Source organism: Oncorhynchus keta, chromosome 10 (genome assembly GCF_023373465.1).
Source record: "Oncorhynchus keta strain PuntledgeMale-10-30-2019 chromosome 10, Oket_V2, whole genome shotgun sequence".
In the NCBI taxonomy this organism is placed as follows: domain Eukaryota; kingdom Metazoa; phylum Chordata; class Actinopteri; order Salmoniformes; family Salmonidae; genus Oncorhynchus; species Oncorhynchus keta.
The window spans coordinates 28,911,895-28,928,139 of NC_068430.1; the positions used below are offsets into that span (position 1 = coordinate 28,911,895).

The 16,245-nt window shown below is 41.7% G+C and overlaps 1 protein-coding gene across 2 annotated transcripts in view; it reads right to left on the bottom strand.

The window, feature by feature from the left end:
* The window catches only part of LOC118388483 (immunoglobulin superfamily member 21-like), a 277,169-nt gene that overhangs the window by 98,251 nt on the left and 162,673 nt on the right, over window positions 1–16,245 (bottom strand). For both annotated transcript variants that reach the window (XM_035777607.2, XM_035777606.2), the window contains exon 3: window positions 2,013–2,134. In XM_035777607.2, the coding sequence (XP_035633500.1) occupies window positions 2,013–2,134 (122 nt within the window). The remainder of the gene's footprint in view (window positions 1–2,012; window positions 2,135–16,245) is intronic.

The following is a 16,245-nucleotide window of genomic DNA, read 5'->3' on the forward strand; positions in this document are numbered from 1 at the left end:
TGGGTAATATTGACACTACAAGCATAGCATATTCCTGATATTTAACAACGTATTAAGAAAAAATGACTGGGCATTCAATGAGAATCTAGGGCTTTCTGTGAAATTCACAATATTACAGCTTTCATTTGTGGTCACATGCCAGGGCTTTGTAGAGAACATGTACCTCTCTCAGGTGGATATGTGAGATTATGTGAAATATCAGAGCTCTGCATCCCTCTCTGCTGTTGAACTCTGTGTTCTGCCATGGAGGAAGGCATGGGATACATCAGGGAGGATTGACTTGTCTTTGGTGACTATGGCTTTGGTGACTAATGCCGGCTAAGCACTCTGCCAGACAGACAGGTCAGAGCAGGTACTGTCCAACTGTTCCTCATGCTGCGACTGTCGATTCAAATCCTAATGAGTGTGTGTGTGTGTGTGTGTGTGTGTGTGTGTGTGTGTGTGTGTGTGTGTGTGTGTGTGTGTGTGTGTGTGTGTGTGTGTGTGTGTGTGTGTGTGTGTGTGTGTGTGTGTGTGTGTGTGTGTGTGTGTGTGTGTGTGTGTGTGCGCGCACTTGTCCTTGTATGAGTACATGTGTAAAATAGTCCATTCCAATGATGACAACTCCCCTGAAGGTACTGTTGAATTGTCTGAGCACATCATACTCAGTCGGGAAATGCTCAGTAGCTCAGAAATAAAAGATACATATGAGAGAGGTTGGGAATGGTGGAGAGAAAAAAAGGGAAGGGCGGAGAGAAGAGGGATTGAGGAGAGGGAGGGTGGGGGGGAGAAGGAAGGGGGAGAAGGGGGGAGAGAGAAGAGGGATGGGGAGAGAAGAAGGGGGAGAGGAGGGAGGAGGAGAGAAGAGGGAGTGGGGGATAGAGAAGAGGGGGGTAAGAGAAGACGGACGGGGAAGAAGAGGGAGGGGGTAGAGAAGAGGGGGGTAGAGAAGAGGGAGGGGGGAGAGAAGGGGGATGCGGGAGAGAAGGGGGAGAAGAGGGAGGGGGAGATAAGAGGTACTAGATGATGCAGTGTGTTGGCTTAATGGCTTCTATTACTCCTCTATACAAAGTATGAGTGCCAATATGAGAGAGGGATGGAGGGAGGCAATGAAAGCAAGAAGAGAGAATGCATGGGAGGAGAGGGAGATGGGTGGGGGAGAGGGAGGTAGATGGTTGTGGGAGAAGGTAAGGGAGAGGGAGGGAGATGGTTGGGGTGGAGGCAGATGGTTGGGGTAGCGGCAGAGGGAGGGCGAGAGGGAGTGAGATGGTTGGGGGAGAGGGAGGGGGATGGTTGGGGTAGAGGGAGATGGTTGGGGGAGAGGGGAGCAGATGCCAGCCATATTGTTAAGGCTCGGGATAAAGGAAGTGAGTACCCAGGACTCCTCAGACATGTCATCTATCCAACCAGAGCCAGATTATTCCTCTCGCTCCATCCCTCTCTTGTACTCTGCAAACCTTGCTCATGCATAAACAGAAGGGCTCTATATTCTGGGATCGGGTAGGGTCTGTATGTACGTGTGTTTGATGGGAAGGATGGTGGAGAAGGAGGTATGGAGCACAGCCCTGCATGCAGTAGTGCTGCCCCAAGCTGTGCCTAAGGTGAACCACCCTACCTGGAAAATAAAGGAGAACCACACTACCTGGAAAATAAGCAGCTCTGTGGTGGGAATAATGATTGACCTGGCCAGCTGTTCAGACAGAGCTCAACAATGAAATCTACATCCTGAGCAGCAGAGTGGCGGAGTAGAGTCTCACCACCTCTCGTCCCCTCCCTCCTTCTCCCTGCCAAGACGATGATGGTGTTGACCCTCCATCGGGGTCATCACATCCAGTCCCAGTATCATCCGCAACAGATGGTAGGAAGGAACTAGCAAAACCTCTGCTCACTAATTCCTAGCAACATGGGGAGTTTCTTGGGATATACTGTAGGTTAAATAGGCTTATAGTGTACAACGTAGCAGGGCAACAAACTAAATGGGAGAAGATTACATTTAAACATTCAATGTAGAAGTGATTGGTTGTGATGCTTACCGGACCGTAGATTGGTACACAAGGTCTTCTCGTTTGCGATAGTCCTCCATATGCGAGTAATTGGTATTAAACATAGCATCATAGGTGAAAATTTTCTGCTTAATGGTGCCCCCGTCTGTGACCTGTCAAGCAAAAATAGAAAGCATGAACAAAATATGGTCTATATACAGTATGGGACGGATATTTCTATACGTGAAAGGTACGTTGGTACCACCAGCCAGCACACAGCTTGCATAAGGAAAATTCAGTACCCTTACAAAAATGTACCATGGTACTACTATGGTACTTTCATTCATACCATGGTACCACTATGGTACTTGCACTTATACCATGGTATAGTCTGAATCATGGAAATGTACCATGGTTTAAGCCTTGGTACTACCATGGCACTGCCATTGTACTTAAATATTACCATGGTATTGCATCATTTATACTATGGTATAGATCTGAATCATGGAAATATACCATGATTTTAGCTTTGAATTATGATGGTACTGCCATGCGCCTAAATAATACCATGGTATTGCCACATTTTTCAACATGGTAAGATGTGGATCATGGAAATACCATGGTTTTAACCTGCATTATACATTCTACCACGGTAATGGACAATTATGATACATGGTAACAAAAAATATAATATGGTACAATCTTTATTAATTGTGCGTTACCATAGCACAATGGCAGTATAACGCATTAAATAAATAAACACCCAGAGGTCAAAAGAGGTTGGTTAAGATTATATTGATGAATTTATATACCAGTATGGGAAAGTTTCTGATAAAGTCAGAGGCAGACTACTATTATTGGTCCTAGTTTGTCTGTAACATCAAAGAAAAAGGGAAACCATTTCTGTGAAAAAGGGATAATACTTTCTGTATAAATAGTACTGTTTTTTGTTCATGTTTGGTTTCCCTGGCTTGCCTGGCTTGGGAGAACGAATATGTATGGTAGCCTAATTTGTGGCATTTTGCAATAATTTACAGTAGTTAAAGTCAAGGGATGTTGTGCTTGTTTCGGGCCAGCAGAGGGAGCCGCTCGCTCTTGTGGTTGCTTCACACTCTTATCACTCTACAGTGGCTCTCACGCTATACTGCCTAGCCAGTGAGTCAGTTGAACGAGAGAGCCAAGCCACCTGAAAAATAAAGAGAAAAGTGCCAGATAAACAAAATATTTTAAACTTTTATCATCACGGTGAGCGAGTTATAACGCATAACATATTAAACACCAAGTTAAGCGGAGTGTAATGATATAATTGTTATTTTTGATGATGTTTTGATAGTTTCATTAATATTTAATATTTGTTAGCATAGAAGCTAACGTTGGCTAAAGTTAGAGCCAGTCAAGTTAGCCTGTCGTCATGGTGACAGGATCACTACACGTTCACACAGAGTGTAAACAAAGGGAAACATTGGGTGTGTTCGTAAATTCAATCTGGAGTGCCAGACTGCGCTCAGAGTGCACTCTGAGTTAGGGTCTATCCGAGCTGGCCTCACAACGGCAGTCAAGCACCCAAGCTTACTGGCTAGCGTTGGTTAGCTTGCTAGCTACTTCAAGACACGAATGAGAGAACACCTCACTCTGACCATTTTACTTGCCCTAGCAGAGCTGGCTAGGCTGTTTTTATGTTATCCAGAGCGTTGGTGACTGTAACTGCTGCTGGCAACAATTGAGTTACCCTTTTTTGTTGACGTTTACTGACACCGGCCATATTCAATGGTTATTGAGCGTTCGTAAATTTGTCAATTATTCTGCGCTTTGGCACACTCAGACGAGAGCTCTCTGAAATGGGAGTAGACAGCCAGAGTGAATTTACGAACGCAGCTATTGTAACTTGCTGTTTTAAGGGATATGTTGATAATTACGTGATGAAAATGTATCTATGCGATAAGATGATAATTAATAACTTTTTACAAATGTTTTTGTTGTTGTATGTTGACTATTTAGAATTTTATAAGAGTAGCCAAGCCCGATGAATGAGTGAGAGACAACTAAAAACTGTATTGAAGAGAGAAGCACCAGATGAAGATTTAAAATAGTTAGTTTATATGGTGCTTCTCTCTTCAATGCAGTTTTTAGGGTATGGTGGGAAGAATGAGGCCTTGAAGATTTAAAATAGTTAGTTTAAGGTTTCAGAATCCCTTCATTCTTCTCACCATACCCTATCCATGTCCCAAGGTGAGGGTACACCACACTACTAGACCATGTGTGTTGGGGTTTTTCACTATTAGCTAAATGGATTTAAGAGGGTACTAGCCCTACGCCTTGCCATTGCAGAGCAAATAGTTAATGTTGCATTATGTGAGTACCATAAATTAATAATTTTTGGTCACTTTACCCGAAAAACAGTGGGACACAGACCATCATAATACATTGTAAACAACTACCATGCTTTCATGTTTCATAACGACATGTTGCTAGTGTCACGTTCTGACCTTAGGTCCTTTGTTATGTCTTTGTTTTAGTTTGGTCAGGGCGTGAGTTGGAGTGGGTGGTCTATGTAATTTTTTCTATGTTGTGGTTATGTGTTTGGCCTGGTATGGTTCTCAATCAGAGGCAGGTGTCGTTCGTTGTCTCTGATTGAGAACTTAGGTAGCCTTTTCCCACCTGTGTTTTGTGGGTGATTATTTTCTGTTTTGTGTCTTCACCAGACAGGACTGTTTCGTTGTCGTTTCGTTCTTTCACTTTGTTGTTTTGTTATTCAGTGTTCAGTTGATTTATTAAATATTAACATGGACACATACCGCGCTGCGCATTGGTCCGATCTTGACGACTCCTCGTTAGAGGAGGACGAATTACGTTACAGCTAGTATAAAACCATGGTGTTTTGTTTCATTGTACTACCACAGGTTCATTTTTGTACCATGGTAGCTAGTACCTTGAAAAAAAAAACGATTTTTTTTGGTCACTACCATGGCAGGAAAATACCATGGTAATGGTGCAATTACCATGGTATTTTCCTGCCATGGTAGTACAACGAAAAAAAATGGAACATTTTTGTAAGTGTACCCAGGACTTAAATGATCTAATTGAACCATTTGCTGCCACGATAAGGTGTTTTTTCTGCCTAAAAATGGTGATTAAGGAGCCTTTCAAACAAATTTTGAAAACTGCCAATGTGATGAAATCAATGTGACACTCACTTATGTAGCTTTAGGTATGTGCCCATGTATATAGCTGAGTCTTAATGAAGACTGTCACTCTGCAGCGTTCTGTAGGTGTCAAGCAGTCGGAGGTAATGGCTTGTGATGAGATATTGCGGAGGTGGGGGATATATTCAAAGCACCATAGTCTCATTTTGCTTCCCCTTCTCTTTTTTTGTGGGCTGCAGAGTAAATGATGGAGCACCGCTCTCCTCTCTAATATTCACAGGGGAAAGGAAGTCACTTAGCATTTGAATGACTGTGATTTCTCTTCTCTTCAGCGCGACAGACAGACGTAAAGAAAAAAGGTGACAGGATTTTAATGGAGCCGCTAATGCCGTTTTGAAGGAGGACATTGTTGGTGGGTTGGGGATCTTTCTTCCCTTCGCTCTGAAGATGATCTCATCCGCTTCCTACAGATGTAAAATCTTAATTTTAGTCAGATTTCTACAGAAGGAAAATAATCCTGCAGCAACAGGAAATGTGAATTATTATGTAGATTATAATTAATGGACATTTTTGTAGGGGTTGATAGATTTCACCTAAGGGAAAATCAAGTCAGAAATGTGTAAACTTCAGAAGCCTTTTTAACCTCAAATAAGTTTAACATTTCCTACATTGCAGTAAATTTCTCCTGCAACAGGGTGATCAAATTAAAATCCTATCTGTAATCCAATCCTCTCGGAAGTAAATAAGGCCTATGCATATTATGATTAGTTACTGCATAATGTACATAACACTTCACGAGGGGACAGTACTGCGTAATTACTTTTATTTGAGCAAACAATTCTGGTGTCCCATAAATGACTGTGGAACAACTCATATCACTTCTCTGTCTCTGGGGAAAGGCGCTAAATACCTCAGGCAGTTACTAAGAGGTGCACAGGGATTGCTTGGTTACCAATCCACACCACTCCGGCCAACTGATGTTTCTTCTTCAGGATGAGTCTAGATTAGCCTCCCTCCCTGACAATTTCTAGAATGGAACACATCTTGACCATTCTGATTGGTCCCATAAACCGATGGGTTGAGCCAGAGCCGGGTCTACATGATGACGTTATAGACTTTGATACTCACATAAACAACTTCTAGGATGGCAGTTTCAGACTGAATGTACTGTATGTAGCAATCAATTAAATTCAGGGTGTGTCGTCCCGGCAAACACAGAGGTAGAAGTACTGGAACAACAAATATTGTGTTTTTTAGGATATGTATAACAGTTGTAGGCGGTATTAGTGGAATACATTTTTGTCTGCTGTAACAAAGGTGGGTGACATCACATTTTCATTGCTATGGAAGATTAATTGCAGGGAGGTGTAATCAGTGAAAGGATTCAGGACCTACTGGTGAGGATAGGGACCATGACCCCCCACAGGCACAAAGTGTTTACTTGGCTTGGCCACAAACAGACCTTCCTTGAGAGACACCACTTTGCCCAAGGAATGCTTTGGCACCACACTCAAGGACTGAAGATTATTATAGCCATCTGTTCCTCTTTTAAATGTCAATTCAGGGATGTAGAGACACACCAGCGAGGTGGCATCGTTCCGAGGTTTACAGGGAGAGGCAACAGCAAAAGGTCAGCTGCTAAAAGCAAAGCCGTGTTGGAAAATGGTGCTTTCCCACCAACCTGCTCTGTGCCTGGATTGTAGTCATTGTAATGGACCTTTCAGAAAAACTGTAAGATACATTTTTGTCTGACATCACTTTACAACAAAGCATGGAAAATTGTAAGTGAATGATGTTGATATGTTGAACTCAGGGGAATGTGTGTTTGAGATATAACAGTTAAATGACAAGTTCAAATCAATGACAAGTGTGACGGCTGTACCGTGGAACGCACAGTAAAAAACCCTGCCTAAAAATATCCTTATCCTTCTTTTATTCCATAACTGTTTTGCAGAAATGCACAATCGCAACATTACAGTTCACGTTGTAACAGCCACTGGTGTCATCTAACGTTATAATTGAACTAATATCCTTATCTACAAACAGTCAAAGTTCTAGGTAATGTCTTCTGTTTACCTCCGTGCCCCATGTCGGCAGCATGTAAGCCATCACTCTGGAGTGATGAATCACACTTACCAATCTGGTAGTCCAATGGACAAATCTGGTTTTGGTGGATGCCAGGAGAACACTACCTGCCCCAATGCATAGTGCCAACTGTAAAGTTTGGTTGAGGAGGAATAATGTTATGGGGCTGTTTTCCATGCCTCGGGCCCCTTAGTTCCGGTGAAGGGAAATCTTAACACTAGAGCATACAATGACATTCTAGACAATTCTGTGCTTCCAACTTTGTGGCAACAGTTTGGGGACGGCCCCTTCCTGTATCAGCATGACAATGCCCCCGTGCACAAAGTGAAGCATATAAAGAAATGGTTTGTCGAGATCGGTGTGGAAGAACTTGACTGGCCTGCACAGAGCCCTGACCTCAACTCCAATGAACACCTCTGGGATGAATTGGAACGCCGACTGTGAGCCAGGCCTAATCGCCTAACATCAGTGCCTGACCCCACTAATGCGCTTGTGGCTGAATGGAAGCAATTCCCTGCAGCAATGTTCCAACATCTAGTGGAAAGCCTTTCCAGAAGAGTGGAGGCTGTTATAGCAGCAAAGGGTGGACCAACTCCATATTAATGCCCATGATTTTGGAATTAGATGTTCGACGAGGAAAAAACCACATACTTTTGGTCATGCAGTTTATGACTCCTTAGGGTTTCCATAAAGAGCGGGAAAAAACTAGCTTTACTTAGTGTTCCTTCACGCAATGTCGTCTGAGAATGCGCTGAATGACTTTTAAATGTCTGGACTTTTTTACTTCAGATCTTTTTTAAGTTGAAGCTTTAGGAGAGTTTGTTTTTTCAATTCAGTTTATATTTGTTTATTTCAACACACCTTTTGGGTTGTCATTATTTGGAATAGAAACCCTAATTATGTGTGTCTCTTGTTTCCTACTTGGTCATCCATGGCAACAAGTACCTCATTCACTGCATAGAAAGTACTTTTGTACAAACCTGAATAACTACCATAACGTGCTTAGGCAGAAAGTGCAAAAAAAACAAAGCACTTACCAAAGCACTTATCTATTGTAGATAGATACTGTCCCTGGCGCTGAGTTATAGGACGCTCTCAAAAAGCCTGAGGTCTGTTAACTGGACATTTTCAGTCCCTCTATCTTTTCACAGTCCATCTAATCCAATAGACATTACAATTGTTCATGTCTTCCCCCTGAATGATGTGTCAAATTATGCAGGTATCAGATCCAGGTTGTCTGGATCTAAAAGTACTAGCGAGACGATTGCTGCCTAAGACAGGTGGTCATGTGGCACCCTCTCTTTTTCTAGCCCTCAATGAATTCACTTCTTAATTAGGAACCTGGATGCACAGGCAAAATGACACCTCACAACGCACACAAATCGGTGGAACGACCATGTTCCTAGAGAAGGGACAGCTTTGAGGAGAGAGAGAGAGGGAGCGAGGGAGAGAGAGAAATGGTGGAAAAGTAGTTGCGCAAGAGTGAGGGTGAAGGTAAGAGGGAGATGAGCAGTCTTTGATGTTAGAAAAGCACAGTTTGGGGAGGCAACGCTTTGCTTCAGTTGCGTTGTTGATTCCAGGCTGTGCTTTACAGAGGTGCAGTGGCGATTTTAGCATGTAAATCTTGGTGGGCAAATTCAAAAACGTTTTTTTTTAGATGCATGCCAGCAAAGACACTACACAACACTAAACAATACATTAATTGCACTATAACGGCAACAAGCGGTGCCCACAAACTGTTAGGGTCTACAGAGCTTTCTATCCAGCACAATGGAGTGAATCCTTACCACCGCTACACCTGGCTATCAGCGGAGCCTTGTCTAGCAGCGAAACAATTCATTTAGACTCGTTTAGTGCTTTAAAAAAAAAACATGGCTGACTTGCTTAAGGCATACAGTATTAAAGTCCAGAGAAAATACAAACAATTTTATTTGAAGTAGCATCAGAGAGAAGTACCAAGAGGAGGAGTAAAAATAAGCCCAAGTTAGAATCAAAGGTCCATGGCTACTTTTTTCACTGCAGCGATTATCTCTTACAGCCAGCCTGTTTACAGTACTCTATCCTATTATGATTGAGAACAACATCAAAAGATAGCTTCAGGATTCTTCAGGTCTGATTAGCTGCCACTGTTGCTTTGAATAATTTTTCTTGAATGAAACGCTCTTCAGGGACTCACTGGGAAGCATGAATGAGATTTAAGGAGGAGTTGTGTAAGACATCTGTGATTGTAATTTTAGCAGTTTTCTCAATTAAAAGTTGCATGTTGTAATCTAGTTGGATGCATCGTTGACATAGCAGTAGTGACATGTACACTCATGCGGTTAATCACTCACAGATAGACTGCGGGAGTTGAGTTGACTCCTGAGTCCTAGGCTGCTGCACTAACTTACTTATAATGTTACATGGCATTGATATCAAGAACAACACACAACCACATTGAAGTGAATTTAACAGCTTGGTTATCTATTCTCTCTTATCATTTGATTTGAAATGTTGACCTCTCTTCTAATGTGTTGCAGATAGAAGCGATCAAGCGGCTATTTGATATTGCGTTAGGAATAATTGTGAGAAGTTAGACAATTATGAGATAATTATGTTTTGAAAGTATTTTACACAATTCTATCCCCTGAATATGATCTCATTTGGAAGTGCTTTACCATATAAATACTGGTTATGATGCTCCAAAGCAAGTTATTTTGGAGAGAGTAAATCTTATTTGGCTTGCATACACTTTATTTTATTGCTCCTGTAATTGTAGTCAACATATCATTTTGATTTAGAGTGCCTAGTCCACATCCTGATTCCCATGCGGAAGGACGAGCATCCTCAGGAGTGCAGTTAAAGTATTTAAAAAAGGCATGTTGTGTAGGCCTACTGGTTCAATGACCTTATTCAAATAGTCCCATAAAAGTACATACACGTACATCAGTCGAAATTTATAGCATCAGATAAATCTGTCACCTGTCATGTACCTTTTAAAAGCTGTTAAGATAGCTCTGAGTCAAGCTCTTTTCCTTCCTATCAGTAAAAATCAGTGAGGAAATGTATGCCTGCAGAGTAAAAGCCCTGATGAATTAAGTTGAGAACAGTCACAGAAAGATAGACTGAGATGTAACGCAGCTGTGATGCGTTGATAGAGTGCTCTGACGTCCCTAGCCCTTAGCTGACACGCTTTTGAATAAAACAAGACATCTGATTGGATATGTGGATGTGGTTGTGTACTGTATGTGGTCTAACCATTGACTCCCTCCCCCCGGGACCTCTTGACAAAATAGATATTGCTCAGGAGATTCTGGTGTTCAGCTAGAATTGATATATCTGCATGCAAGCTCCACCATTGTAGTCAAAAATCCACATGTAAACAACAACTGACAAATATGGAGCGTTAGCTTTTTGCATAATTAATCTTTTATTATCTATCATACAGTTTAGCTTTTTAATGTTTCAGTAACTTTGGCCTTGGAGACATGAAAACTTCGACCAAAACCACTAAACAGCCCGCTGTATCATTTTTATAAACACAAAGCCCTTGTGACCCTTCTGAGCTTAGGGGAGTACATCAAAAGCAAAAACTTTGTTTTGGGTTAATAAAAAAAAATATTTTTTAAATATTTTCTCTTTGATATAATTTTAAAGAAAGATTTCACCATGAAGCTGTTACTGTGTCTGATATTCACAAAACATGTCAGCACCCTTCAGGAGATGAAGGAGGTATTTCTCAACCTCTGACATCTTTGTTTGTCTTTTTTCTCAGGGTTTTCTACAAGGACAAGGACATAATAAGCAGCTTACTCTTATTTCATTCTGTTGAATGTGATGCAACTAACTGATGTAAGCATATCTGGAAAGTTATGGGGTGAGAAAAGGGATAAGGTGTATTTAATGGAGCCTCCTTATCCCAGCTCAGTGTGACTCTATAAGCATCAAGCTTTGTGACACCCTCTCACAGATTCTGGTGTTCATGGCTATTTGTAGCCTTGTTTTAAGTCTTCTCATCAAACCTGTATCCTTTCATGTCCTTTCATGTTCGTGGTCCTTCTGTGGCTCAGCTGGTACAGCATGGCGCTTGTAACGCCAGGATAGTGGGTTCGATTCCCGGGACCACCCATACGTAGAATGTATGCACACATGACTGTAAGTCGCTTTGGATAAAAGCGTCAGCTAAATGGCATATATTATTATTATTATATTATTATTATATTAAACCTAAATTCTTGTAAAGACAGATAACTGATCAGTTACTGCAAGAAATGGTTTTAGTAATGGAATATTTATAAGACCTCTTCAATTGCCCGTCAACAAAACAAAGCTTTTCTCCTTTAGCTCACAAAGGTCAGGAATCTGTGATCTGAGAAACAGGCATGTCGTTTGAACATCCTTTTATCCCAATGCCTCTCTTAGAACCCATTCAGCATTGTGGTCCGCCTACAAAATACATTATTTCCTTACCTACTCAACCATACAAACATAGGATGATGTAGAGGAGAAGGGTTACCTTTTTAGGCAATGCTGTTTATCCCATTTTACTGTTGAAATTAATGGGTATTTTTTTCTCAGCCTGACCACAGCAAGACCAACATTAATCCAGTTGCACTTAGAGGCGCAAAACACAAGACCCAAGACCTCTTACAATAACACGCATTTAGACAAACATCAATGTCTCCAATTTCATCAAGGACATATACTACCGGTCATAAGTTTAAGAACTTGAGTTTTCCTCATTGTAAAATAATAGTGAAGTCATCAAAACTATGAAATAACACATATGGAATCATGTAGTACCCAAAAAAGTGTTAACTTCTTAGGGCTGAGATTTAAACAAATATATTTTTTATTTGAGATTCTTCAAATAGCCACCCTTTGCCTTGACGACAGCTTTGCATACGCTTAGCATTCTCTCAACCAGCTTCACCTGGAATGCTTTTCCAACAGTCTTGAAGGAGTTCCCACATACGCTGAGCACATGTTGGCTTTTCCTACACTCTGCGGTCTGACTCATCCCAACCATCTCAATTTGGTTGAAGTTGGGGGATTGTGGAGGCCATGTCATCTGATGTGTCACGCCCTGGTCAAAGTATTTTGTGTTTTTCTTCATGTATTTGGTCAGGCCAGGGTGTGACATGGGTTTTTGTATGTGGTGTGTAGCTTAGTGGGGTGTTCTAGGAGAGTCTATGGCTGTCTGAAGTGGTTCTCAATCAGAGGCAGGTGTTTATCGTTGTCTCTGATTGGGAACCATATTTAGGCAGCCATATTCTTTGGTTGTATTGTGGGTGATTGTCTTGATGTCCTTGTTCGATGTTAGTTGACACAAGTATAGGCTGTTTTCGGTTTTCGTTTCGTTTATTGTTTTTGTAGTGTTCATGTTTACGTTTGTTTAAATAAACATGGATCGCAATCGACACGCTGCAGTTTGGTCCGACTCTCCTTCACCATATGAAAACCGTGACATGATGCAGCACTCCATCACTCTACTTCTTGGTAAAATAGCCCTTACACAGCCTGGAGGTGTGTTGTGTCATTGTCCTGTTGAAAAACAAATGATAGGCTGACGCTTCGCTGCAGAATGCTGTGTTAGCCATGCTGGTTAAGTGTGCCTTGAATTCTAAATAAATTACAGACAGCTTCACCAGCAAAGCACCCCCAAACCATAACACCTCCTCCATGCTTTGCGATGGGAAATATACATGCAGAGATCATCCGTTCACCCACACCGCGTCTCACAAAGACACGGTGGCGGTTGGAACCAAAAATCTCCAATTTGGACTCCAGACCAAAGGGCCAAAGGAGTCAAGCCCTTCCACCTGTCTAATGTCCATTGCTTGTGTTTCTTGGTGCAAGCAAGTCTCTTTTTCATGTTGGTGTGCTTTAGTTGAGGTTTCTTTGCAGCAATTTGATCATGAAGGCCTGATTCACACAGTCTGTTACTTGAACTCTGTGAAGCATTTATTTGGGCTTCAATTTCTGAGGCTGGTAATTAATTAACTTACCCTCTCCAGCAGAGGTAACTCTGGGTCTTCCATTCCTGTGGTGGTCCTCATGAGATCCAGTTTCATCATAGCGCTTTATGGTTTTTGCAACTGCACTTGAAGAAACTTTAAAAGTTCTTGTAATTTCCCGGATTGACTTACCTTTCATGTCTTAAAGTAATGATGGACTGTCATTTCGCTTTCCTTATTTGAGCTGTTCTTGCCATAATATTGACTTGGTCTTTTACCAAATAGGGCTATCTTCTGTATAAACCACCTGCCTTGACACAACACAACTGATTCCACAAATTAAGGTTTAAGAAGGCACACTTGTTAATTGAAATGCATTCCAGGTGACTACCTCATGAAGCTGGTTGAGAGAATGCCAAGAGTCATCAAGGAAAAGGGTGGCTATTTGAAGCATCTCAAATATAAAATATATTTTGATTTGTTTATCACTTTTTAGCTTACTACTACTACTACTACATGATTCCATATGTGTTATTTCATAGTTTTGATGTTTTCACTATTATTCTATAATGTAGAAAATATAAAAAAATAAGAAAAACCCTTGAATGAGTAGGTGTTCAAAAACTTTGACCGGTAGTGTATCTCATCAGGCAGTTTATAAAATAATGTCGCTCTCTTTATGAGTTGCAGGTATGAGTTTAATGGTTGTGGGGCTTTATTTATGGTAACATTGTCTGACAGTTTTGTTCCATGTTTAGTCTGTTAGACCTCCCATGGGGAATGTTAGGATGCTTCCAGCTTTCATGCTTTCCCTAAACCACATCTGAACCATAGCTACCTTTTACGCTTTGAAGATCTGAAAGCTGTAAAATGCACAATTGTCAGTGCCCTGAGCCGATATGGGCTGGTACAGTATGTGCAAGAAACCATCTATTTACAGACAAAAATCACTGCACCAAATGTGTGCTCTACATTGAGGACATCTAACCTCATGTAATAGTAAAAATATAATGCATTTTTTCAGATGACAGACATGCTATTTCCACCCTGCCGCCTCATGTGGGTTTTTGCAGTTGCAGTCTGTGATTCGACTGCTCTGGAATATTTTCCAAAGGGCTCCTTCAGTAAGGAAACAATGGCTTTTTTCACACTTTCATTTGACAGCTCTTGCTTGCAGCAGACTTGGAAACAGATTAATGAGAGGAGATGTGTGGAGTAGACAGTGATGGAATGAGAGTGAGACGGAGAGAGAGACTTTTCCTCTGTCCTATTTACACCCTGCACCCTCTCTGCAATGTGATGCTGTTGTCTCTCGCTTCATTAGCCAGTGCCGCTTGATCACAGGGCCTTGAAATCCCCTCAGCCCTCACCAGACGACCAAAACACCACTCAAACACAGTTCATATTTCTCTGGTCCCTAGACGGTAACAAGTCGTCCACCACACTCTCATGCTTTTCCCCCTTTAGCTATGAGACTCTTTTAAATCAAGGCCATGTTTTCTGTTCTCATCACCACAAGCAAGTAAACATTAACACCATGTACACACTCATTGTTTTCTCCCTGCTTTTTCTCTCAAATTGGAAGCCATTAGACTACGTCTCTACAGTGACTCGTAACACCAGTCCCTTTTAAAGAGCCCTGTTGAATGAGACCCCATAAACTGCACATCTCCGTGTGAGCAGGAGGGGGGAGGTAGTGATGTGATGTTGGCGATGTTAGTGGTGTGTTCGACGATCCAGCTTGTAAAGTGTGAACTGTGATCTGGCATCAGTGGAGAGGTTACTGCCTGGTGCTCATCATTAGATATGATGTCTCTGTGCAGTAAGAATGTGCCCTACAGGGAGAGGGCAGAGATCAAATGGCTGCCCAGTCTCCCCAGTCCTATCGGATAAGTCGTCCTGTCCTGTTCAGTCTCCTCTCACAGTGGGGCGCAGATGGGATTGGAATCCCTGTCCATCACAGCAGACAAATGGTGCAAGGACAAACACATCTGGTGCCTGGGGGCGCAGTTCTGATGCTGTTTTCCTTCCACCCTGTGCTCTGAATCTTACCTCTTTGGACTACCACACCAGGGCCGTGCAATAAGTGTCGCCTCTGCAAAAGCATGGCTGCCATTTTAGCAGGCCTTTAATGTCAACACAGTCCTCATGACTGTAGTGGGAAATTATTTCATTTAGATAAGCAAATATCTTCTACTTCAGAGGCTTAGGGTTGCTTCATTTATGGAAGAGCTGTGTGTGTGTGTTTAATAATAATAATTTGGTGGGTGCTTATTTTTGTCCTATTTCACACCTAAATGTTTGTATTATACACGTGTGAATTGGAAATGTGTTTATTGCATATCCCAACGCCCCCTGAAAGTGGGGTCACAGCCAGGGTCTGCCATTATTAACCGCAACACCAGAGCAATTAGGGTTAAGTGCTTTGCTCAAGAGAACATTGGCAGATGTTTCACCTTGTCAGCTCGGGGATTCGAACTAGCAACCTTTCAGCTACTGGCCCAGCACTCTAACTGCTAGTCACGTGTGTGCGTTTGATTGTGGGTGTGTGTGTGTTGCACCAATGCCATGGATGAGCTCACTCCCACTGTCCATCAGTGGCTCACATTGTGAGTGTATGATGTTTTACTCCACAAACCAAGCTTACCTGCTGAGAATCCTTCACTTCAAATCACATACAGTCATACAATATGGTAAATTAATTCACCTTGCAGTCATATTGAATAACTATGAATAACTAACTCTTCCCCCATCTCGTCTATCCCTAGCCTGTGATATTTATTCCAGATACCGGACATAATCAGATTATTGAAGAATAATTTTGTTTTGCATTACATGTGTTTATCATGCACTAAATGCAGTGTTAATAGCAACGTTTACTTACTGTTATGCAGCTTTCTTTCAAGGCATTGAAAGTAGTAATAAATAATGTAGTAAATAAGCCTATTCTGTTATTGTTTTATGGGTCATTATAAACTCTGCAAGGTATCCAAGTTGCTCCTGCTAATAATAATAATTTACCCGCCTTGATTTGGTTTGCTTGTTATGTCATAGGCAATTCATGTTTTTTTAGTTGTCAGTTTTGTGTCCTCTGAATGGCTACTCTGACTACTCGGTGCC